We start from the raw sequence: 24,578 nt of genomic DNA on the forward strand, positions 1-24,578 counted from the left end.
ATCTCACCGTTTCGCTGTTCTTCGAGTTCAGATGAGTCGGTTGTCGTCGGCGAAGAAGGCATGTTCTAAAAATTGCCCGGATGATACCCCACAAATTAAACCATGTCAGGAAGGCTTGGTGGCTTGCCAAGCAAAGGAAACACCAGGGGAATGCTTGTTGTCAGTGCCTAAACGCTAGCGCTTATTTATTTCTGGGGCATCTGTGCAGCGCTGGCATTATCACCGTCGGGATTTTCAGTGCCGTTCTGACAAGACCCTGAAAGCATTTCGCTTCAAATCCTTTGACACGGAAGAAAAGGGTGGTTGAGGCGATGGATGCGCGCTGCAGGAGGTCTCTGCCCTAACGAATGGTCCTCCCGCCAGGGAGTGTGATCTTTTGGCTTGTGCGTGACGTAGCACAGCATTGCTTCTGGACTCCCGGGTTGTTGTTCATTGGGATAGGAGCTGAAACCCGCGTGGCTGCTCCCGCCAGGGCATTACGGCTGCCAATGGCTCCCATTGCGAAGGATTTCTGATCTACGACCATCACATCAGCCCTCCTCCCCGACGGAAAACTAAACACCTGCAAGAGGCTTCACCGATCCATGATAACCAGCCACAGGGCTTCTGCTCACAGGCCTGTTGGATGACCTCAGATCGGAGTCTTGCCCAATTTATCCTAAGCTAAGCGTTTAAGGCACAGGCACCGTTTGACCCCGGGATCCTGAGCTGTGGATGCTTTTCGGGCTGAGTTCGCCCCAGCTGTGTGGCTGAAGCAGCCGCTGGCTGATTGCGATTGGCCATCTCTGACGACACTCCCCGTTTGGGGAAGATGACCCAACAGGGGTCCAACAGGGGTTGGGGCTTTTAGCATCACTGCCACCACCTGCCCGCATTTAACAATCGTGGAACTCACGCACTTTTGCATTTTGGCTGGATTTCCATTGTCAACCTCCAGCAACCTCACCCCACATCGAGATCGCTCGATCACGACGGTCGACAACGACGACGACGACAACGGTCTCGCAATCATGAGCAAACAGTACATCATCGGCGACTCGTCGCCATTCCTCAAGCGGGTGCTCGTCCCCTTCTGGATCATCCGCATCTTGATCATGCTTATCCAGATTGGTGTCTACGCCCTCCTTGTTGCCGGCTTGGGGGTGTACAAGGATGACGCAAGGCGGATTATTGACGAGTACAACACCCACCTCACATACGAAGCCATCATGGCCACCTCGGTCATCATCATGGTCATCATCCTCGTCTGTCTGATCTTCGATCTCGTCAGTATCATCAAGCGCGCCAGACGCACCTTGGGCCCCAAGTTTTTCTTCTTCACCAACATCTTCCAGACGCTGTTCTACGTCGTCAGCTTCATTCTTTCCATGATTGGCGCCAGGCCAAGCGCTCTGTACGCCGTTATCAATGTTATTATCCTGTAGGCTATTTCCCACTTGTCCATCTCTTCCCACAATCGCTAACCGCTGTCGTTCCAGGCTCTCCTTCCTCGGTCTCCTTGTCTATGCTTCCATCATCTTCCACCAATACCGCAAGGGCTCTCTCGGTGACGGCTCCGGTGGCAACCGCGGCACCTACGTGCCCGCCAGCAACCCCGCTGCTGTTCCCTTCAACCAGACCGCTGGTGTTGACACGGCTTATGCCCCTCAAACTACTGGATACGGCCAAGACTATCCCCAAGAATACCAGAAGCCCGCCTTTTACGACCAGCAGGCGGCGAACCAGGCTGGGTATGCCGGTCAGGGTTACGAGCCCTACTCCGGACAGCCGCAGCAGGTCATCCAGCCCCCTCAGCAGGGGTATGAGATGCAGGGTCGCCAGGCTGTTTAAGCTGTCTACATGAAGGGGGATATCGGGTGTTGGTAGAGAGTTGGTCTACTATTCAGGATTGGAATTGGTTTTTTTTCGGTTCAGCGATTTGGCAACACAGGTGCTATTGGCGCAGGGATTTGGAATGGGATGGTAAATACCGGGGCGTGCACATACATACACACTTTAGAAGCGTTGCGATATACCCATAATGATCAATGTTGAGTTTTTGCTATCTTTGTCCCGCAATTGCGGCGACGGCTGGTTACCTACTTGAATGGGAGTTGGGCGTTGGCGCCAAGGGCTCAGCTGAGAGATTTATGCAGTGGCAAGACATGTCAAGACTTGATAATGGGCACGCAATTGAGTTGGGACAGTTGTCACTGTAGCTGGTGATTTGGCCGTTTGATAACATTGAATTTGGGCAGTTAGGTGAGAGCGTCGTCCATTGAGGAATTGTTAGACAAATTGGCGAGTTTGCGTGAGGCTATGATGTCGGCACCAGTCAGCGGCTCAGGGGTCACTTACCCGTATGGCGACAATGAAGTCATCGTCGCACCTTTCTGATAGTATTTCCGACTAATTTCTTGGCCAAATTCTGTTCAATATGTCTTGAATCTCTATAGAGCCTTCCCATTCGTCTCTAAACAAGCATTGCTATCCCATGCATCTCCAGACAAGCACTGCTGCTGAAAAACACCACAGTCTCACCAATCACTATTCCTCGGCCACTCCCCCCCCTCCGCCCGATACCCTCTCCCCTTATCCCTCCCACCACGATCCTCTTCCTCCACCCAACTAACACTGCTATGTCCAGTGTGGACCCTACCCCCGACATGAACCCGACTGCCATCCCTCCCCTTCCCCTTATCCTTCCCCGTCACAAAACCTGACACCGCTCCCCTTGCCGGTCCAAACCCAACCTCTCCACCACCTACAACCCCAAACCTCACGCTTAACCCCCCCAGCTGAGAGGGTAAATGACTCTTTGCCCCATCAGCCCCAGCTTGCTCCCTCATCCAAGCTGTCTGGGAGCTTTTTATCACCTCGGATACGGGCATGCCTCTCATGACGGGGATTTGATATTTCTTGTGCATGACTACATCCCACAGTGCCATGAAGATAATAAAAAAGGTGTACAGCAGTGGGGGGACAAGCAGCAAAAACGCTCGTTCGGTGCTAAGCTTTTTGGTCTCGATTACTGAAACAAGTTTCTGCTGATGGATTGGGGTTTGAGAGGGGGAGCTGCTGAAAAGGGATGTAGCCATTGCTGCTATGGAAAAGTGGAGGAGGGACTCGAGACCGGGGATAGTCCACTTGTTGGAGTCGAGGTGGGTGAGGGTGGAGTTGGAGAACATTGCCTGGGTGACGAGGAGAGGGGAGGCGGTGAGCCAAAGGAGGGTGGAGGTTAGGTTGAGGTCCGAGAGGGAGGACAATACTGGGCGAGTTGGGTTAGGGGGCGCGGGGCCAATGGTTAGGACATCGTCGTTGACGGAGAGGAGAACTGAGCAGCTGATTGCTGAGACGGATTTGATGTTGCCTAGGGTGAGGTTGGTTGTTTGGCCGCCGGAGATGGTGCCGTTTATGGCGGCGAGGATGATTGTTGTGTTGATTGTGTTGGTTGAGTGGAAGTTGACGTCGTCGAGGAAGACCGTGAGGTGAGGTTGGGGGGTGAACCATACTTCCCCGAAGGGCTTGTGGCGGCTGTTGGAGAGGTTGGTTGTTGTTTTGAAGGCGTTAATGGGGGCATTGTTCCTGTGGATTTGTTGCAGCTGCTGGCCGTGGCAGGTGATGTTTGTGTTGAGGTGGACGGCTTTTGCGGTGAAACTACCTCTGGTGGCAAGGATTGACCTGTCAAAGAGCCAGTTTCTGAAGAATGGTAGTGGTTCAGATGCTGGGTTATTGGCGTAGGTGTTGTATGCTGATAGTGCTGGGATGAAGGCTGGTGAGGGTGGGTTGGTCTGTGTGAATGGTCTGTCCAAAACAGAAGATGCGGACGAGCTGATGTTGCTTGATATCGTCACCGCCTCCAGAATGGGCGTGCATGCATACCCTACAAGCGGAGGGGCAGCCAGGGGAAGCAGGATTGCAAGCAAGGATACCATAAAGACCACAGCCGCAGACAGAGAGCGTATCCCCGTGGCGGCTTGAGGTAGCGACATGATATTGCCATGGTTAAGAGCCAAGAAACCCCCTAGGGCCGAGATGGTGAGTGTTTGGGTGTGTAACAGAGGCCATAACGCTGCTTCGCAGAGTGCTTGACAAACATATGCAAAAGCAGATAGACCGATGAGGTAGACTGCTGTGATAATCCCTTGTATCGCACCCAGATTTTCTGCCGTCCAAAGATCAAGCGAACGGCAATCATTCGCCCAAGCTGGACATTGAAACAGCTGCTTGCTTGCTGCCACGGTGTAGGCAATGGCCACAGCCACCGAGATAATACCAGCAATTAGTGCAACAACAAGAGAGAGCTGCTTTCCTATGAATGGCAAGATTCCCAACCGTCTGGGGGCGGGATCAGTGGCGCCGAGAACAAAGTTGTGATCAGTTGCTAGTCGGCGAACCTCCCTTGGAGTTGGGAATGCAGCCATGTTGGTGGTGTTTGCACTGTTGCCGTGGTGGTCCTCTGCTGTGGGTAAGCCGAGATTGAGATGAGGAAGAGTATGCTGCGAGCTGAATTCCTCGCGAAAAATGGACCTGCGGGATGGTGCTAGCGATGGAGGCTTCGGTGAATGAGACATAGTAGAGATGAGGTCAACGCTGGGAGACTGGAAGAAAAGAAATATGAAGGGGAAAAGCAGTCTCAGAGAACATGAAGTTGAGAGGAACTGGGCATAGAAGTGCAACAACTGGAGACACGCACTTCCAACCATTGCCAGCATCTGAAGCCTGTGGTGGGCGGTCAAATTGACCAATGGTAGCCAAACACTGGGGTTCATCAACGGACCAGTGAGAGACTGACAACACCTAGGGACAGCACGTTGATAACTACCCAGCCTAGTCTCTTGAAAATCTTATGATTCCCCGTTTACACCGAGTAATTGTATAGCCTGCATGCATAGCTGTTCATAACCAGAGCACTCTCAGCCTTTGCACAACATCGAAGGAATAAAAGCCGACTATGGTCGAGATTGCTGCCGTTATATGGTAGCACCTCGGTTGAGTAAGCCGCCAATTTGATCTTCTGGTTGTGTCAGCCTGACATGTCCCACTGGGGTAGTCCTGTCCCTATCTATGTCGAAGGCAATGCTTAAAGGGAAACACTCAAAAATGGGCAATAAACTGTAAACATTTGCGGGAAAAGGGGTGCACAGTTACAGACCTGAATCCTTGGTTCCTGTTCTCAGCACATTCCTTCCAAAGGTCCTATCCATCCTCGCCGTCAAGCTCGACCTTTACAGCTCATTCAGGGATGGGACGAGACGTTAAGGGACGGCATAGAACACACTCGGATGCCTCGGCAAACTTCCCATCAATTTCTGCAAAATATATTAACAGAACTTGACTATTGCAGGTCTTGGTGAGATATTGCGAAGGGGGATGGATGTCTGAATATGTGGGTACATAAAGCCACCTCAATTACCCCTGAGACCTTCTGCATTCTCGATCTGACTTGTCATGTGAGCATCGACCCCTCATTTCTCGCATAATACACATCAGAAGTAAAATAGTACGCACAAGCTCTCCATAACGCAATATAGCGGGGCACGCATGGAAACGCATTAACGTACATTATCAGCGAGTGACCCATATCAGCGAGTGACCCACCTCCCACCACACCCTAATAAACTATCATTAATTACACCATATCAATACAAGGAATTAACTATAATTACATTAGAAATAGTTGAATCAGATGCTTCTGTAGCCTCCTAGCAAATGCGTGCATTATAGCCAGGCTTACCGCATATACCACAGCACTAAGTCTTTATACGAGACCCCTCTGTACCACCACCACTTTATCAATTTTCCTGGATTACCTGCTCGCCCACAGCCTTCTGATCCAGTAGATCCTGTGCCTCTTATACGGCAAGTGACCCTCCAAGCCTTACACGTGTTTTTTTAGCTCTCTATCTCTTACTAAGTACCTTATTAGCCTTTCGCAATGCCCAGAGCTCTATACGTAAAAAAGCTACTTCGTATATTATAGTTATTATACTTTTAGTTAATCGATTTATAGTAATTAATATTAATATTAAAGAGTTACTTTAATAGTTTAATATCCGTGTTTTAATAAGCTTTAACTATAAGGTAGTTTCTCGAGGATTATATAGTATTTAAAAGAGTTAAGAGAGTGCCGTGCCCGGCTTTAAGAATAAAGGTATTAACGTACGAAGCTTTATATTTAATTTAGAAAGTACCTTCTCTAAATCGTATAGTATAATACTAATATCCGTAAAGCTACTTTATATATTTTTCTCCGTTATAGAGGCAAAAAAAGTTTCGCGGAAAGTATAAAAGAATTCGAGCTTATTTACGTAATTAATATATATATATATTAAATCCTCGATTTAACGGCCGTACGTTTACTTTAATAACTTAAAAAAATTAATATCGAGTAACTAAAGGTAATATAAAAAATATAAAAGTATATAAAAGCGTAATAATATTATTTTACTAATAATAATATTCGAATTTAATTAAGTAATAGCTTTTATAACCGTCGAGGATTAATAACCGGTATTTATCTTTTATCCGGAACGTCGTATAGTAATCGAAATACTTAACTTAATTTAAGCTTACCGGATTAATAATTTAGTTATTATCGGTAATTACGGTATATTAATTAATAAAATAATATTACGCGGTTAAAATAATAAAAAGAAGGATAATTTAACCGAAGGTATTAACTTTTTAAATTACCGTTACTTATTTACGGTTATTAAGCTAAGCTAGTTTCGCTTTATTAAGGCCGTCCAAAATTATAATTATTATTGGTTTGGGGTGCGGCCACAGGCCTGAGGGTTTGAGTAAGGAAGTGGGGCTCTCGGAGGATTCGGAGGTTCAGGGGTCATGTATATAAGCGGTCTGCTTCGGACATTCTGTTTTAGGGAGATCATCGACTTTTATTTCTTCATATTTTTGTGCCTTGCACGCGTGCAGGCAATTCTGGCCCTCTGATCAGGCCGATCAGGTGCTTATTATGTGGTCTGCGAGCCCATAGAGTCTTTTCTTTGTCCTACGTGGAGTGCGGCCTGCGAGCGAGCTACTGTCACGGAGGTGCGCTCATTCATACACCCTGTTGAGGGTATATTTGTGGTGTTGTGGTTGGTTTGTGTGTTTTCTCACCATTTCATTATACCCGCGAAAATAATATTTATTATAAACTTAGTTTCGTCGAAGTTATGTGACGAACCCCTATCCAGAACCTCTGAAAGGGATATCGGTTGAAGGCACTTCTGAATAATCCTGGTTCGGTGCAGCTAAACAGTGCACAACAAGATGTCTCGATGTAAACACTAGATGCCGTGAATACCACTTGAATTGCATACTGCGGACTGTCTATCTACACCAGCCAGTTCCTCCGTATATATAGACCTTGGAACTCTGAGGTGCTCGCCCTGCTACGGCCTCGATCACTCCTAGCACATTGCATCCTGCAATGTGCTCGTCGTGCTATACCTCTGATCACCCCTAGCACTTTGCATCCTGCAGACTGCTCGTGAGCCTTGGCACCGTAGCACTTCTGTCCATGCCTGATTGGCCGTCCCCTGACTTCCTTAATGATTGGCTGGGCGCCCCGCGTCCCACATGTGGCGTGGCCCGCTGTTGGTTTGACTGTGACAAGTTATAAATATTATTATTTATAATACTATACTTAGCTTTAGTATTCTATATAAGCGTAAATTACTTAATAATAACCTTTAAATCCTCGTATTTAGCCCTCTAATATTTATATTTATATATAAAATACGTACGGAGCTTTAATTAACGTTTAATAAATTGATATACTTAGGGCTTACCGATAAAAGGCGTATCGCGTACGCGTAATAGTTAATTAACTATATTTTCTACACTACGTAATTTAAGTAGAAAAGCTCGCGTATATAGCTCAATAATATATTAAATAATAGCCTCCTTTTCTAATTAAGTAAGCTTCTTCGAATTAGGTATTATATCGCGTCGTGCAGGCTTGCCGATACGGCGATACCTTAGTATTTTACGGTTAACTCCGTAAATTTTAACTGCAGTTCGTTCGCTTAGATTCTCGTTATTTTAAAGAGCTTAGAGGGCTAAAATTATCTGGCTTTCTTTTAAAATAGTGGGCATTTTGGATGGTAGAGGAAAGTTGTTGTGAAGTGCAAAGATATCGCGTCGCGTAGAAAGTGGGTCACTCGCTGATATGGGTCACTCGCTGATAATGTACGTTAGGTGCATTTTATTCTCGATTGTAAATGGATTGCCAAGACGACTTGTCCCTCATCAGTGAGGAACAAAGGGATTGGGCACCGTGCTCCTCATCCATGAGGACCAAAGCTTTGGGCACCTGTTCCTCAACCATGAGGACCAAGGGTGTTAGGCACCGTGGAAGACAGCGTACAAGGACGAAGATGCTGATTGAGGTAGCTATCTAGCTGCTGCCAGGTGTCAGTGTCTTAGTGGCTTGGATTTGGGCCATTCAGGGGCCTACCAGATGGTCGTTTGACGTATGATCTTATTGGCTTGTACTTGTCGATTGGACCCTTCGCTTAATCCGACTGATACTGTCTCAGTGTCTGGGGCGTCGATGCTGCTGGCGATAGCATCATCACATCATCATCATCATCGAGCGCGAGATACCCAGGGTCGTTGATGGACGATCCGGAGTAGGTACTCAGTGTCCTCCCGGCATCGTGCGAGTTGTCCCAGTTCTTTACGAACCACCCTTCCCAGCCGTCTTCGCGACCATGGCGCATCTCGTAGTCACCTCTGCTTCGGTAATAGCAGTTTCGGCAGATCCATGGCATAGTGTAGGGCTCTCGGGATATCTTTCGCATGCCGCATCCTGATGGCTCTTGTTTGCCGTCATTGTCATTTGGGTCGGCATCAACTTCCATTCCAATCGGGCATTTTTTGACTAGGCGAGGTGCAAGACCGGGCTGGGGGCAACCGCAGCGGTAGTAGTGTTGGGCGTAGAGGCACATGTCGGCTCTTTCGGCTGGATGGCTTTTTCTTGTGTGGCAGGATGGAATCTACAACACCAACGGCGACGGTATGCGTGATGCTGGGGTTTTGGTATTGGGACAATTGCGAGGGGGAGTAGATGGGACGATGCTGCAGGATGACTCTGGGGCAGGTCCAAAGTTTGAAGCAAGCAGTGGCGTGGAAAGAAAACCATACACGCGTCACACTGGCGAAAAGAACCTTGGAATCTTTCGGACGTCCTGGCGTGGAGGCGTCACCACAATTGCTCTTTTCTCCACCACCGGATTTCCAGTTGTCGACTGAGCTTGTTGATAAATTCCGCACCACCGCCATAATTCACTTGTTGATTAGAACAACAAAGCATTGGATGGCACTTACAGCGGCATACCCTTTTCTCTAGCGGCAGGTAGGTAGGTAGGTGCCTTACCGCTCACTCTAAGAGATGGAATTTGTTTCAGTCTTGATCAGAGAAAGCCGGGAGTCCGGATCGGACTTTAAAACTTTATTTCTCACGAGATAAGACGCAGCATCAAAGTGAACCTACCTTATCTTTGCCCCTTTCCCATATACTTTTGCCTTTGTTCACCTACTTCAAGCAACTGACATTCAAAACAAGCCAGGTTTTACGCAACACACCTCTTTCATGTCAGGTTAAGCGTCACTTCAAGCAACATGCCTTCAACATACGGTTCGGGCATGCGTTATATCCACCCATGATCCCGAGATTGACTTCCTTTTGCTTTGGAGCAGCAAAGTATTGGAAAAAGAGGTTTAACTCAACTCATCAGTTGTTGCGCCTCTGGGGTTAGAGTTTGCGGTGCAATTCCTAAACCATGTTGATGTTCAAGTTCTAGCATAGCTGAGGCTCTGCTCGGTGAAGCATTCAAGACATGCATAATCATTCACATATCTATTCAATGCCATGGTCCCAATAGACTCCTGCCACGACCCCAACATTCTTGTCTTGATTCTGGAATAAAATGCCTCTACCCTGATAAGCTGGAACGTTGGGCAGCGCTGTTCTTGTGCGCTATGCGCGCTTCATCCCGCAGCACCTGCATGTGCATGCTGTCAGGCTCCTATGAGAATAACCGGTAGACCCTACGACAAGGGTCATGCAGCACGAGGTCATGTGCTGCAGGGACCATTACACACTCTCGCCAAGACAGGACGACACATATGACAGTGTTTCTACAGGCTGGCTCACGGCTAGCGTCATTTGCTATAAATCACTCGCAAAGATGCACTTCTGTGCGTACCGTAGGGCATCGATGATTGGAAAACTCTTGATACCCGTGGCGCTGCAAGAAATGCTGTCAGAGGCTATGAACCCAAAAATTTGCGACCAGTGAAGACTGTGCCTTGCTTTTTCTTCTTTTTCGCATGCTCGTGACCATCTGTAGGGTGGAGGATTCGAAGAATTGTTGACGTTTACTCTATGCTGGATGCCTAATTTCTTGAGAATGGCTGCCCTAGGACGCCGGCCTGGCCGTTCAAGGGTTGAAAGAATAGTGTAGTTCTGGAGGCTCTGCTTTGCTATCTACCCTGATATAATGACCTGTCAGTTGACAAAAGGACCTTTTAGACTTGCTTCTAGTAGCACCAACCTTTGGGAGAGCCTTGCATCATACTACCTTACTCATTCTCGCTTTACATCAATCACAAACCTCCTGCTGAACCACCACCTCTACCAACAAAATGGGCTACTTCAGCAGAGTCTTGCGCAAGTGCAAGAAAGCATGCAAGAGCGCAGTGTCCGCTGTCGCCGAGACGGTAGCAGCCCCCATTGTTCGACATGTCACCAAGAAGATCGTGCGCCGCATGAACGAGGCCTCACGCGCCATCACCTACTCAGTCATCTCAATTCCCACCCATGTCGTCTCCACCGCCCAAGCCATTACCTTCCCGATCGTTGTTGTGTCCTCTCCCGTCATCCGCAAGGGCACCGCTGTCATCGACAAGATACACTCTTGGGCTTTCCGGAAGATTGCCAAACCCCTATACAAGAACGCTGCTCTCCCTATTCTACGACACCTTCGCCCATCATTCTTCCACAAGGTCGTCGCCCCTGCCATGTACAAGGTCGCTAGGGCGCTCGATCGCGCCATTGGAAGACCACTCGCCAATGGGATTATCCACGTGCAGCCAGTGACCCGGGACATTTTTGGCCTTGCTGCGCAGAACATCATGGCCCGAGTTGCTCGAGACTTGGGCCAGTCTACTGAGCAGGGGAAGAGGCCTTCAAAGAAAGATACTGTCGAGGAGGTCCTGGACCCTTCTATCAAACCCATTTATCCTCCGGCAGAACCAGGACGTGAGTCCAGACGGGTAAGCTTTGCTAAGCCTGCACCTGAAGAGCCCTCGCCGCAGGATTTGGTTCAGCTCATTGTGGAGAGGTTCGGGGTCGCGCCCGAGAGCCGCATGGGTAACATTTTGGCGGATTTTATTCTCTCCAGTGGCGGTGGGAATGAGGCCGCCTCCTTTGCTTCGTTATGCAGACGGTGCCAAGGTCACCAATTCCACACTGGATCACGTCCTTCCGATGCTTTGCCACCTGACAGTCGCACAGTTCATGAGCTTCTTGAATCGATTCAAGCTGGTTGTCACATGTGCTCATTGATTCATGAGGCTTTGGCTTTGCCGGTAGATGGGAGCTTGCTGGGTGAAAAGATCCTTGTTGAGACGTGGGTCACACCAGGGCAGCGGGATAGTGGTCTCGGATTTGTTGGCCGGGTGAAGGTCAGGTCGGAGGAAAAGGAGGCCTATCTCTCCTTCATGTCATATGGTAAGCATGGCTCAGAATCTCAACAAAACTTTGTATCTCGGATGGATCGCTAACAATCTCACACACAGTCCCTGTGGAGGATGAGAATCTGGCTGACCTAATCAAGGCATACCTATCTCCTGAGACTGACCCCTCTGTTTTGCTCGACTATTTGAGCACCTGGCAGAAAACATGCAAGGAGACTCACGACCATTGCAACAATCGCTTGATCGAAGACCCCAAGAACGTCCGGTTCAAGTTCAAGGCCCCCTTCAGACTGGTTGACATCATTGACGAGAAGATTGAAGACAACGCTGAAGAGACGCTAGAATATGTTGCTCTGAGCTACACATGGGGTGACATCACTCCAGATGGCAAGAAGCTTCAAAAGCCCACTCTTCAGAGCAACATCGACAGCCGCAAGCACACCCAAGGGTTGGCAGCCGTCCTCGGCTCAGAGACACTGCCTGCCGTGTACAGGGACACCGTCCAAATCGCCCGCCGGCTCGGGTACCGCTACATCTGGGTCGATGCTTGGTGCAACATCCAAGACGACACCCTCGACCTCGAAGCCCAAATCGCCAACATGGGGTACATCTTCCAAAGCGCCGACCTCACGATCGGCGCCGGCACCGGACGAGCAAAGACTTCTTCCTTGTTCTCTCATCAGCAACCCCGACCCCGACCCTTCCTTATCCGCACCACCATCGACGGGCAACCACACCCGGTGATCATCTCCCGCCAACTCGTCCCAACCCCCTCCATCCTCGACACCCGCCTCTGGACCTTCCAAGAACAACTTCTCTCCCGCCGCACAGTAGAATTCGGCCCAACCCACACCACCTGGCGGTGCACCCAAGAAACCGCCTCCTCCCTCCCCGTCTCCGTGTCCTCCCAGCCTTACCCATCAACCTCCGACCACAACGACACCCACGAAGTCACCACCTCCACCACCAACCTCCACTCCTGGATCCGCACCACCGCATCCCTCCCTCCTGGGCCCCGCCCAAAGTATGATCAACAATTCGCCTCAGCCTGGTACTCCGCCGTGCGCAACTACACCACCCGCAGCTTCTCCAACCGAGAAGACCAGCTTCCCGCCATAATCGGGGTCGCCTCCGTCATAGCCCGACACACAGGCTGGCACCACCTCGCCGGCCTCTGGAAGGAGGACATTCCCTACTGTCTGGCCTGGTACAGGAACAAAACCCCCGCTCGGGAGGACAGTCTCTCCACCGCAAGACACGAGGCAGACTGCGCGCCGTCTTGGTCGTGGGCTGCTCGGGCCAACGGTCCGGTGTCCTTCTGGCCGAGGGGGGATGTGCAGCATGCTCTTGTCAAGTTTGTTCGTTCTGGCTGGGCTTGGCCTTCGAAACGGGATGTGCAGAGACGGTTGGTGCTTGCTGGGGAGGTGGTCGAGGGAAAGTGTGGGACGGTGGTGGGGGAGGAGGATTATGATTGGGTTGGGAGGGCGGATGGGGGGAATGTTACGCCTGTGGAGGTGGATGGGCTTAGGGTTGGGTATGCCATGCTGGATGCGCCGATGGATTTGAGGGAGATTAGCATCTTGCTGCTCTTCACGCTGAAGCCGGAGGGGGGGCTTGGGGCTTGGGGCTTGGGGATGGCGTTGACGAGGGTGATTCAGGGGGGTACCTGTTGGTATAAGAGGGAGGGGTTGGTCGTGTTGACGAGTGAGGTGGGGACCGGGTGGGATTACAATGACTTTGATGAGGATGATGATGAGCATAAGATTATTGTTGCTTAGTTCATCTCTCTTGTTGGGATGTTGCTGTTGGGGAGTCAACTTGAGATGACGATGGGAAGAGGGCAGGGCGGCAAGTGAATCGTGCAGAAGAGTTGGGTGGTTGAACTTAGCCCTGGAAGTGTTTGTAACTTGGCATTTAGTTTCCTACCTATGTTGTAGCACCTCATGTATGGCAAGTTGTATCATTGGACCAGTATCGTTACACAGATGCACAAGAGACGGGAACGGACTGTAAATGTGCTCTTCAAAACGTCGGACCGGAGTATGTTGATCTAACTGTCCAGCCCTGCGTCTTTGACCTTGGCGACAACACGGTACCAGATTGAACTCTACATCGATCTTCATCATCAACCATAAGTCTAGAGCCCTCCATGCACCTTCCGGGTCTATCGACCTCGATCTCTCGCTACCCACTGCCCCTTCCACCTCTGCATCGTCATAACCTCTCGCACCGGTAACCCAATCCAGCCATCACCAATCTATCTCTACTCATCAAGTAATTGCTTACTTGTGTTTCACATCCTTCCCGTTTTAACATTACACAAAGACGCAGATCCCCTCTTTCGGTACCACGTCGTTGAGCATCTCGCCCCAGACTCAGCCGCAGTCCTGGGGCTGGGCAGATCATCGTCGATATTAGGCGGCACCTGAGCTGGGTAAGGTTTAGCGAATGGGCAGAGAGGGCACCAATCACTCAACCGCAATAGACGACTGAGCTTCCGCGTTGATGTAGGCATATCCTGGTGTTTTGAGAAAACAGTTTGGAAAAAGAAAAGATTGTGACATAATGACTTTGGCCTTTCACGGCGGGATGGGGCGGATGGAAGTTGGGCCGGGAGTTGAGGGGTTGGGAGATCTTGACTCGGGCTGTGACCGAGGACGAGAACGGGACTGATGACGATGAGGTGGATGAAGGGGTGAAGGGGTGGAAATGGTGTATATAAACCCTGTGATGTCCTCATCGATTTATAGAGGAAGTTCTTCATCAGCTTCAGACTACAATCAAGCAACACAACCAAGTAAAACACAGATTAGGTACACTTTAAGACCTCTCACCGGTAAGTTCTTTGCCCCATATTTCTTCCTCTGGCTCAATACTTACTCCTATCCCCCAGAAAATGAAGGTCTCCACCGTCATCGCCATCCCCGTCGCGTTCGCCATCGGCGCCTCAGCCCAGCTGGCCCAGTGCCAGGCTGCCTGCCGCGGTGGCGAGGAAGCTGTCAACCGTTTTTGCCGCGGTCTCAGAGATGCTCGGCTCCGTGCTGGGTGCTGGGCCCTTGCCCTGGCTGTCGGATCTTCTGCTGGACAGACTGCCTGCCTCAACTGGTGCTACTGGCAGTACGGAGCCCTCAAGCGCGACGTTTTGGATGTCTTGGAGGCTCGCAACGAGGTTTCGCTTGCCGGTGATTTTGCTTTGACTGGATTGGAGGCTGAGAAGCGTGCTGTTGAGGTGGAGTGGACTGCCTAAGGTCATGTTACAGGGAGCATTGGGGGTGATGCAGTTGGAAAGCAAGCAAGACAGCGGGATGCTCTTGCCTCGTGAGAATCTGTAGTTCTAGCTGTATCCTCAATCAAAGCTATTTATCCTGTGTATTGAACCAAGCATTCCCTTTGACCCCCCTAGTCCGTAGGTCTGGAAAAATAAAGACCCACCACCCGTCTGCCCTTTTCCTACTCGACAGCTCGATCATGACATCTGAGTGGTCATCAAGAATTTGTCTGGGACAGGCCATACATGTGCCACGTGGGCAATCACCCCTCGGACAGGTTTCGATTGCGAGCGTACGCTCCACATCCGTTGTAAACTCCCACTAGTCTCTGCCCTTCCATGAGGGGATATTAGTGTAAAGTCGTGTTTCTATGTGAGCCACACTTGGGATCATAACAAGCATAAAGGATTTCCCTTGCTCATTAGAATACAGCAATGAAAAGGGCTTTAGGCCGTCCAGCCAAGGACTAACCGAAAGATACCAGCGAGCCTTGTCGCCATTCTGATCCCACCGACCAAGAAAGTCTCGCGGCAAACTGACATCAGCTATGATATAGATGGTGGACGATTGGATCAGGCCCTTGATCGTAATCATATGGGACAAATTCGGCGTCAATCTCAGCCCGGTTTCCCAATTTGACTCGGAGCTGAAATCGACGCCGTTTTGTACCAAGGTAATCGCCATGGGAAGAGCCTCATGCACGAGCTGCATTGTGGCCGTCACTCTTTGTTCCCACCGATCAAGTCCTTCTTGATAAAAGCTGGCGAGGATTCCTGGAGATGTCTCCATGAAATCCAAGCACGAACTAGCCCTACCCACATCACTTGCGGCTGCACAGTTGAGTAACACCGTAAGTATGTTAGAGTCACCTGAAGGGTCTCGAAATGCCATAACGGTCATTTGGATTCGCTTTTTGTTCACTGAGATATTTCGGGCCATGATGCCCTTGAGGTTCTGCGAGCTGTACGGCCAGCTGCCAGCAACCACGTTGCTGCTGTTTTTAAAGTTCCTGGGTTCGTAAGCCAGGATGGATCTTTCGATTCCGCCGTGGTAGAATATGGAATCATCTTCAATATCTTTGGGTATCTCTTCTTGGAGTCTCTGAAAGGCCCGGTAGCCCTCTCCGTATAAGAGTGGCATGTTGATGTCGAAGATACCCAAAAGACAATATGCCATGCCTTCGATGCGGGTGGTGATTCGTTCAGCCACCCAAGACATCTTCTGAGCAACGCTGAAATATGGATAGGTTTGCGGAGATGAAAAACCCGTGGTGGATGCGCGTAATATCGACAATAAGTTCCAGGAGGCCGTGCCCTGAACCTATCTCTTGCCAGTCTGAAGCAAAGAAGTATACGATTGGAGGAGTGATAAGTTCTTGAATCGTCCAACCACGGGTGAACCATCGAGAAAGCCCAAAGCCACTCTCTTTGGCACGGTGGTCATCGTCGTGATTGACGTCGCTCAGGTAGGCATAGCAGACCTGAGCTTCGCGATACCACCGAAACATGGAGTTGATGGCCTCTGAGAGCTCGGCCGAGCTTAATTTGTCGATGCAACAAGTGTCAATCCACCATGACATGATGTTAACGACCAGTATTGACAGTCGTTGAGAGGGTATGTACTCACAGTGTACTTGAATCCATCCTTGACAGCTTGTCCAACCGCTCCTTTCACCTTGGCAAACCCGTCTCTCCTCTCTGCGGTCCCATTCTCAATGTCCTGGAACAGCACCTCGTCACTTTCCCACGTGTGTGGAATGATAGCGTAAACAGGAATTTTATCGTAAAAGGTCTCAAGATTGAGCGTCTCTGTGTTGAGGAGACGCATCACGTCTGGACTGCCCAGGCAGCAAAGGTTGCGTGACGCTAGAACATGTAACGGAAGGCACTCGACTGATAGGCTCCTGCTGAACCGGGACAACAGTTTGACGAATCCCGCACTTACCCCTGAAGGTGGCGGTGCGCATGAAGGCACTTTGCCGGGCGTTTCGCGATACACAAGGCTGGGCGAGGCCTAATGTTATTGGTGGGAATTACACGATAACTGCATATCTGGTTAGCAATGCTATATACATTTCAGCAGTCTCTAAGCACATACAATCTTCTATATACAACTCAGTAAACACCGAAACCCCGTTCGATCTTGTTGATCATGGCCTATATGGAGGAGGAGCCTCATCTGGCTCTTCCTTGTACACAGGTGGTGTCGCCACTCTGTTCGAAGTCGGAGCCGCCGCTGGCGGTGAGGCCGTAGTAGCAACTGGCCGTGAAGCCGTAGCAGCAGCTGACCGTGAAACTCGGCCACCAGCTGTCCCATTGTCAGATCGTATAAGCTCCCGATCCAGCTCCGTGAGCTTCGCTCTCCGTTTATGCCGCACATAAAACGCGCACCCCACCGTGATCACCACCAGACAGCCCGCCACGATCCCAAGGATGAGCCCAGTCATCTCCCTCCTACCACTGTCCGAGGAGCTGCCCGACACTCCTGTGGAGCCAGTTGGACCTCCTGAACCTGTCGACCCAGATCCTCGGTCATCGTCATCGCGATTCCAGTAGCTGGCCCAATACTGAATCCACTCCGCGTCCCTGTCGTGCTTCCCGGCATGCTCCTGAAATTCAGGTCGGAAACTTATTAACCTCTCCTTGGGGTCAAATACGTCGGGACCAATCGTCTGCGCCATGTAAAACAAATTGTCGTCGTAGTTGACGCCGAGAAAGGCAGACTGAAGAAAGGCGCGGCCTAGTTTATAGTAGCCCTCCCAAGCTTCTGCTGACTTGCAGGGGAAGTACCGAAGTTTCGCGTCAATGCCATTGAGCCGGGTGTCCATTTCGATGTCGAGAAGCCACAGGGGTACCTGGATCGTGAGCGATTTGACCTTGACAGATCCGGGACTGAACGCGTTCTGCAAGGTAAACCCCATATATGCCGGAGCCTTCATGAGGCGTTTATACCCGGGGTCGGACGTGTCCCACAGCCAAAGCTTGAGCCTGTCATCCCAGTGAATCGGAAGATCCTTCGCCGCGTTGTCGCAGGTGTTGGGGGGCAGGTATATGTGAGGTATCGTCGGGTCCGGCACAACCAGCGCAGCGCCAGGTATGTGCCCTTCGACTTCAAAAAATTGCCTCCTCTCGGGTGCTGCCGGTCGGGGAAGTTGCAAGAGACTCAAATTGGTCATTCGACTGGACTCGGATATCTCGCCCATGATGGTCCGGTTGGGGCTCTCGCGGGTGGCCCAGTCAAAGGCAAACCCGTCTCGAGATTTCTCAAAGGAGCCCAATGTTACGTCACTCAGGTACAATCGCGGAAGATAGCCCTGGTGGACGAACTCGGGCTGGTCCATGGTGTCGAACATGAGAAAGTCCCCCTCTATCCGGTTACTGTCATATCCTCCCAGGAACATCTTGCTGGGCAACTTCCAGTCCGGTCGTCCCACGTACAGTCCAAAGGAGTTGCTGCGGATTCGGCCGGCGTCTTTGACCTGCTGGATAATGCTGCGCGAATCAGGTTCTCCATCTCCAGGGGGCGCAAGAGCAAGCATATCTCCGTGTGTAAACTCGATGGCAATCTCGGCTTCTAGGTACAGCCTGGAGTGGTTGAGGGCAATAAGAGGGGTTTTGACGTGGAGGAATTCTGTAAAGTTGCCGTTGCCATATGGCATAGATAGGTCCCAGTCCGGCAGCCTGGCACCCGCTTGGATGGAAGGATCCCAACTTGAGGCAAAGTAACCTGTTACCCAGCGACTTTCTCGGGAAAACTCTTCCATCTTCTGGTAGTCAACGACTCTAGTCCACCAGATTGTTGAGATGTTGGTCCACGGTGAGGGATACATTGGCAAGATAATCTGGTCTTTTGTAATGTTGGACAAATCGTAAGTCCCCAACAGGGTCGAAAGCTGCTCCCATGGCCCATTGGTGTTTTCGAGAAAATGTGCGGTCAGTTCTTTTCGTGGAGCAGTCCATTGAAGCTTTTCGACGAGGATCTCGGTGGTGTCCTGGCAGCATCCTGATTGCACCAGGGCAAGTAGGGCTACAGGCAGCTGGATTGCCCGTAGGTTGCGGAAACCCATCTTGTAATGCGGCGCCAACAGAGGCCTAACGTCAGAAAGATTTGGTGTGCAGGACAAACATTCGTTCAGCAGCGACAGATGAGGGAACAACAGCTTTTGATATCATCTTCTATTTTCTGCCTCACGTTCTGGTGACAGACTGCGCCTCAATACTGCACAGCGCCATCGTATGACTTGCCAATCAGCAGGTGACCCAAGCATCGCAGCAGGTCCGCAGCAGCTTGGCATGGCAGCCCAACCAAGAAAACACCACCATCGTCAATGCCGAAATCCGTTTCTCCCAGCAATAGTGTTTAAACAAGTTCCATGCAGCCACCCGCCTGACCCCTGAAGATTACGAACTACCACAAACGGCAACTACATGTAGACTACAAAGACATAACATTTGACAGACAACTACATATAGGTAATTGAAGGATATCGAAACAAGATAAAAAGTTCACATCCTCAAAAAAAAAGAGATACATGATGGTCGTGATAATCTTTCCACAACACCGCAACAGCATCAAGGGGGTATATCCATCCAAATTGAGAAAAAACCGCAAGCCATCCAAACCACCACCCGCCGTATACGTATCCCGTCCTCCTCCGTCTCCAAAGTGTGTTCAAGGGAAAATATATTTAACGAAGTGAAGAGCCAAGGGCAGGAGGGAGAGAAGATAAAGAAAACCGACAAAAGAAAACCATCATTCCCCCTCCCCTCCTCATACCATGTTTCCCCCTCAAGCCCATCAAGCATAGGGTAGATCAGGGTACCATGATGCACCCCTTCGTCACCAAGTCTCTTTCGGCTTCGCCGGCGCCGCCGCCTCACTATTCTGCACACTCCTCGCATCCTCACTCACATCAAACTCGGTCAACACAACAATTCCCTTGTGGTCCGCCTCCTTGGTATGCATACTCCTCGCGCCCCCCGAAACATCAGTCTTCATGTTCTGCATCTTGATCTCATTCACAATCCTCTCCTCGCTCTCGGTAAAGGTGACATTGGTCAAAATATTCGAGTTGTTCCCGTTGCCCCTCCTGAACTGGGAGTGCGAGTTGGAGCCGCCGCCGCCGCCGCCGCCGATGGAGCGGAAACCCTCCGGGGTCTTGTACTTGTTGTCGGTGGTGCGCTGCGAGGTGGAGCCGAAGAGGGGTCTGAGCCAGGATTTGAAGAGGGGGAAGACCATGGGGAGGTTGGTGGTTACGACGGCGACGAAGGCTTCGCGGGTGCCCCATGCGCCAGCGAGCTCGGCGCCGTTGACGTCGTCCTGGGGGCGGGTTAGTGGTGGGGACTACACATGACACGTTGGGGGACTTACAGTGATGACAAAGATGGTCTTCAAAGTGGCGCAAACGAGGACAAAGATGCCGGCGCTCAGAACGAGGGTGGAACCGATCTTCTCTACCAGACGGAGGCGGGAACCCCAGAGAAGAGGAAGTGGAATGACAATAAGGTAGATGTCGGATGTGACGTTCGCGGCGAAGGAAGCCCAGACGATGGGACCGGCGATGGCGGGCTGGCAACTGTTGCCTGGGTTGGGGTTGATCTGCCAGTATTTGTGGAAGGGCATGCAGCCGACGAAGACAGCCAAGACGGAGGCGAGCCAACCGGCGATGATGATCACGAACCCAGCGTGGACGCGCATGCGGTAACGACGACCGAGGCCGTTCTAGACAGAGTCAGCAATCGTCGTTCGTACCCAGGCGAGCAACCTGGGTGAAGAAGGGAGGCATGCCGTCAACCGCAGGTAGAAGAACAACATGGCCAGCTTGAGGACCAGCATCAGGGTCGAGTAGGAGGTCCATCCCATCACCTGGACCTTGGAACCGATGACTCTCCTGTCCCATTCTGGGTCACTGGGAAGCAGCGACATCCGCTGCTCATCCGTCATGCCGTTGTTTGCCAGGCCTTGGGCAAGGTTGCCGATTTGGTAGCCCAGACATGCTTGGAGGGTGTAGAGAAGCTGGTGTTGGGCAGCGATGATCAGTATCGAGACATAGTTGATGTTGGGTTCATGTTGGGAGGTGACCTACAACTGCCACCCACACGAGGTAGTCGTCTGTTTCAAAGTTGGAGAAGCCAACCTGGTCAAAGCGAGAGTACGTACGCAGGGCCGTGGTGCATACGCCTATCGCATACAGCGTCCAGAGAGTGATGTTGAATGTCCGCGCAGCGGCCACCGCCGCCGCGATGGCCTCGGGAGATGGTGGGCCTGCGTCTGCCATCGGGTCTCGATATCAGGGACCGGCGATTCGGCTATCTGTGGAATCTGGGGAATCGCAAAAGCCCGGATGTTGAGACCCGAAGGTAAAAAACGAAAAAGGCGAAAAGACAAGAAGATCACAGTTCAGGAAGACATGGGACCCATCACGGATTTGTACATCGGGGGAAAACATTGACTAGCTATCTGCACATGGAAGGGATCAACAAGGTCACCCTTTCGGCAGCTGAGGAACCGATCGGAGACGAGGCTTCGTGCCACGATAAAAGGCGTAGGGGGTCTAAGGGGTGACGTGCATGCCTCTTGTTTGCTTTTTTACTTAGTAGAAGATATGTTTTTCATGCACATTGGCAGACGGAACTCTCCTGGAACACCCTTGGGTCAGTCTGGCCGATAAGCACCCCTCTGGGATGCAACCTCGCAACTCTCTTGGAACCAATGGCGGCAGTTGGGTCGGTCAGAACTTGTCGTCGGCAAAGCTGGAATTGTTTAGTTGCATGGGTTAGCAGTCTTGGAAGACCCAAGCCCCCACGCCGATGTCCACTGTTGCATTTTCAGGGGCGACTTACGAAGTGTTGGGTTCCATCACTAGTGAAGCTGAAGTGTCAGGTTGCTCCGAGAGTTCAGGCGGCATTTACAGTATATACATACCCTTACCCTTACCCTTGCCTCTCCACCTAACAACTTCAGCGAAACACTTGGGAATATCTCGACTTGACCGACTCTCACTATCCGTGCGATAGCCGTTGAGGGATTTCAAAGCCAGCATTGGTCGATGGAATCCAACCGTTATCGATTGCCCCGCATTCATTACCGGATTATCCACGAGAAACACCGTGGTCGGCGTTCTGTTGTACGAGGAGGTGGAGGAGGAGGTGGAGCTTCTAAGCGGCCGGTATTGACGAGAATGGGACACTAGACCGACCCTCGGAACAACCCCCGGCTCGGCTAGTGGATGGGGTTAGTGTTTAGTAATTTGGACCAGACTCCAGACTCCACCGCTTTTCAAATGAAATCAAAGACCAGTCTCCCTCTTACAGCACCGCCGTCCGGCCGCCTATTCCCGTCCCAGCAGAACTAACGCCAGCTAACAGAAACACTCGGGTTTTTGCCAGACATTCGGCAATGGCTTGGTGGGAGACTGGGAATGGGGTGCCTGTCGCCAAGATGATGCGACTTTGGCAATAGTCCTTCTGCCGGCAGAGATGGAAGGGGTAAGGCCTCGCGGTCGAGAACGAGTGGCGCGCATCAATGCAACAGGTTATTTGGTTCCGGGGGCTTGGGTCCAATAAACAAACAGCGATTGGACCCGACGGCTTGGACCGCCCGCTCTCACATATAACACCGCGGCACCGCACGTTCTCGTGGAGGCTTTTTCGGCGTTGCTTTTTGCAGGGCAACACTCTCGGTTCCTCTCACTCCAGTCCCCTCCAGTCCTCGGCCACCCCATCCGTCACATCAAATCACAATGCGCTGGCTCAAGAGCACTCTTGTCGCCGCGGCCTCGTGGTCCGTGGCTTCTGCCCAGCTCCCGGAGCAGGAGGACCCAGACTTCGCACCTACTCCCATCGAGTACGCCGTCGACACCTTGTCCCGCGCTCCGGGATGCAACATTGCTGACTTTTGGCGTCTTGCCCGTCAACTGTCCCCCGGAACCGAGATTCGTTATCCCAACACCACCGAGTTTGACGCCGCCACCGAGAGATGGTCCAACGTGGGCGGGGGTGTTCCCTACGTTGACATTAGCGTCGCCCCCGAGACTGAGCAGGATGTGATGAAGCTTGTAGGTCTTCCTCGCCGCGAGCAATATTCTCCCATAAATGCTAACTTGATCGCCAGGTGCGCATTGCCAACAACTGCAATGTTCCCTTCTTGGCCTACAACGGCCGCCATGGTGCCATTACCACCTTGGGCCAGATGAACTGGGGTATTTCCATCGACCTGAAGAAGTTGTCAGGTGTCAGCATCTCGGGCAATGGGCAGACTGCTACTGTCCTCGGTGGCACCAACTCCAAGGTCCTCATCGACCACCTTTGGGCTGCCGGCAAGCAGGCCGTGACCGGTACCTGCGAGTGCGTCAGCTACATGGGTCCCGCTCTCGGCGGCGGCCACGGATGGCTGCAAGGCCACCACGGCCTCATTGCTGATCAGTTTGTCTCGGCCAAGATCGTCACTGCCGACGGCCAGCTCCGCACCATCAACTCCAACTCTGACCTGTGGTGGGCCCTCAAGGGCGCTGGCCACAACTTTGGTATCGTCACTTCTGTCACCATCAAGATCTTCCCTATTGTCCACACCAACTGGGCCATCACCACCTTGATGTACACTGGTGACAAGGTCGAGGCTCTCTACCAGGCCGCCAACGACTACCTCCTCCAGAACGGCACCCAGCCTGTTGACATCATCAACTGGTCGTACTGGATGAACATTCCCCCCATTGACCCCACCGGCCCCGTTGTTGAGTTTTACATCATCCAGGAGGGTGTCACTGCTGTCGACACTGCCTACACCGCCCCCTTCATTGCTCTCGGCCCCATCTCTGTCACCAACAACACTGGTACCTACAAGGATGTCTCCAGCTGGGTCGGCATCTCCCTCGATGGCCCCCCGTGCCAGAAGACCGGTGCTGCCAACCCCCGCTTCCCTCTGTACCTCCCCGAGTACAACCCCTCCGCCATGGCCGAGGTCTACGAGGCCTTCAAGGAGGGCACCAACTCCTCGTCCCCCTTCGCCAACTCCCTCTTCATGTTCGAGGGTTACTCCATGCAGGGTGTCAAGGCTGTCGATGCCGCCTCCACCGCCTATGCGTTCCGCGAGGACAACCTCCTCACTGCTCCTCTTGTGCAGTACACTCCTGGCAATGCCGCTCTTGATGCCCAGGCCCAGGCCTTTGGCAACCAGCTTCGCAACATTCTGCACGCTGGCAGCGGCCGCAGCCAGAAGCACATTTACCTCAACTATGCCTATGGTGATGAGACCAAGGAGGAAATGTACGGCCACGAGAGCTGGAGAAGCGCCAAGCTTTTGCAGTTGAAGGACAAGTACGACTCTAGACGTCGTTTCAACTTCTACGGCCCTGCTGCTTAGGATGCTGCGGAGGGATGACAGAGGAGGATAACCTAATAAAGTAATATATATCATCAATTTTGTGTTTAGTATATAGTAATGTCATGTAACGACCGTCCTTGTTAGCGTTCCATTTGATCAGAATAACGGCCGTCAATTCCATTTCGATTCACCATTCAACCTGTGGTCGTTCGCTCAATGAACAGTTTATGTTTGCTCTTCATCGTGCTGTGATTTGATTTCTTCAATCCACCCACTCATCCCGCCTTCGTCTTCAAGAAT

General features: G+C 51.4%; 8 protein-coding genes across 8 annotated transcripts; 4 read left to right on the top strand and 4 right to left on the bottom strand.

The window, feature by feature from the left end:
• Nucleotides 1-464: 464 nt before the first annotated feature.
• Nucleotides 465-2,050, top strand: QC763_503570 (uncharacterized protein). The gene is made up of 2 exons (XM_062912944.1): nt 465-1,420; nt 1,479-2,050. Exons 1-2 carry the CDS (start codon nt 1,011-1,013, stop codon nt 1,828-1,830), a joined length of 762 nt encoding a protein of 253 aa, XP_062764173.1. The 5' UTR covers nt 465-1,010; the 3' UTR covers nt 1,831-2,050.
• A 466-nt stretch (nt 2,051-2,516) lies between these two features.
• Nucleotides 2,517-4,751, bottom strand: QC763_503580 (uncharacterized protein; the record flags this gene model as incomplete). The annotated part of the gene is made up of 1 exon (XM_062912945.1): nt 2,517-4,751. One exon carries the CDS (start codon nt 4,749-4,751, stop codon nt 2,517-2,519), a length of 2,235 nt encoding a protein of 744 aa, XP_062764174.1.
• Nucleotides 4,752-10,184: 5,433 nt separating this feature from the next.
• QC763_503590 (uncharacterized protein) lies at nt 10,185-13,579 on the top strand. Its single transcript, XM_062912946.1, has 2 exons — nt 10,185-11,722; nt 11,791-13,579. The coding sequence occupies exons 1-2, from the start codon at nt 10,636-10,638 to the stop codon at nt 13,464-13,466; spliced, it is 2,763 nt and encodes a 920-aa protein (XP_062764175.1). The 5' UTR covers nt 10,185-10,635; the 3' UTR covers nt 13,467-13,579.
• Nucleotides 13,580-14,584: 1,005 nt separating this feature from the next.
• QC763_503595 (uncharacterized protein) lies at nt 14,585-14,935 on the top strand (the record flags this gene model as incomplete). The annotated part of the gene is made up of 1 exon (XM_062912947.1): nt 14,585-14,935. One exon carries the CDS (start codon nt 14,585-14,587, stop codon nt 14,933-14,935), a length of 351 nt encoding a protein of 116 aa, XP_062764176.1.
• Nucleotides 14,936-15,278: 343 nt separating this feature from the next.
• On the bottom strand, nt 15,279-16,464 carry QC763_503600 (uncharacterized protein; the record flags this gene model as incomplete). The annotated part of the gene is made up of 2 exons (XM_062912948.1): nt 15,279-16,135; nt 16,188-16,464. 2 exons carry the CDS (start codon nt 16,462-16,464, stop codon nt 15,279-15,281), a joined length of 1,134 nt encoding a protein of 377 aa, XP_062764177.1.
• A 642-nt stretch (nt 16,465-17,106) lies between these two features.
• QC763_503610 (uncharacterized protein) lies at nt 17,107-19,023 on the bottom strand (the record flags this gene model as incomplete). The annotated part of the gene is made up of 1 exon (XM_062912949.1): nt 17,107-19,023. One exon carries the CDS (start codon nt 19,021-19,023, stop codon nt 17,107-17,109), a length of 1,917 nt encoding a protein of 638 aa, XP_062764178.1.
• A 773-nt stretch (nt 19,024-19,796) lies between these two features.
• QC763_0083640 (uncharacterized protein) lies at nt 19,797-21,234 on the bottom strand (the record flags this gene model as incomplete). Its single annotated transcript, XM_062906158.1, has 4 exons — nt 19,797-20,276; nt 20,328-20,678; nt 20,745-20,972; nt 21,043-21,234. The coding sequence occupies 4 exons, from the start codon at nt 21,232-21,234 to the stop codon at nt 19,797-19,799; spliced, it is 1,251 nt and encodes a 416-aa protein (XP_062764179.1).
• On the top strand, nt 20,309-24,512 carry QC763_503630 (uncharacterized protein). Its single transcript, XM_062912950.1, has 2 exons — nt 20,309-23,013; nt 23,070-24,512. Exons 1-2 carry the CDS (start codon nt 22,699-22,701, stop codon nt 24,315-24,317), a joined length of 1,563 nt encoding a protein of 520 aa, XP_062764180.1. The 5' UTR covers nt 20,309-22,698; the 3' UTR covers nt 24,318-24,512.
• The last annotated feature ends 66 nt before the right edge of the window (nt 24,513-24,578 follow it).

The sequence above is a fragment of the Podospora pseudopauciseta genome, assembly GCF_035222475.1.
Source record: "Podospora pseudopauciseta strain CBS 411.78 chromosome 5 map unlocalized CBS411.78m_5.2, whole genome shotgun sequence".
NCBI classification, from domain to species: Eukaryota; Fungi; Ascomycota; class Sordariomycetes; order Sordariales; family Podosporaceae; genus Podospora; species Podospora pseudopauciseta.

Coding starts and splice junctions, on each gene's coding strand:
- QC763_503570 (XM_062912944.1), top strand. CDS start 1,011: ATGAGCAAACAGTACATCATCGGCGACTCGTCGCCATTCCTCAAGCGG. Junction 1,421..1,478: donor GTTATCAATGTTATTATCCT/GTAGGCTATTTC, acceptor CTGTCGTTCCAG/GCTCTCCTTCCTCGGTCTCC.
- QC763_503590 (XM_062912946.1), top strand. CDS start 10,636: ATGGGCTACTTCAGCAGAGTCTTGCGCAAGTGCAAGAAAGCATGCAAG. Junction 11,723..11,790: donor TCTCTCCTTCATGTCATATG/GTAAGCATGGCT, acceptor TCTCACACACAG/TCCCTGTGGAGGATGAGAAT.
- QC763_503630 (XM_062912950.1), top strand. CDS start 22,699: ATGCGCTGGCTCAAGAGCACTCTTGTCGCCGCGGCCTCGTGGTCCGTG. Junction 23,014..23,069: donor AGCAGGATGTGATGAAGCTT/GTAGGTCTTCCT, acceptor CTTGATCGCCAG/GTGCGCATTGCCAACAACTG.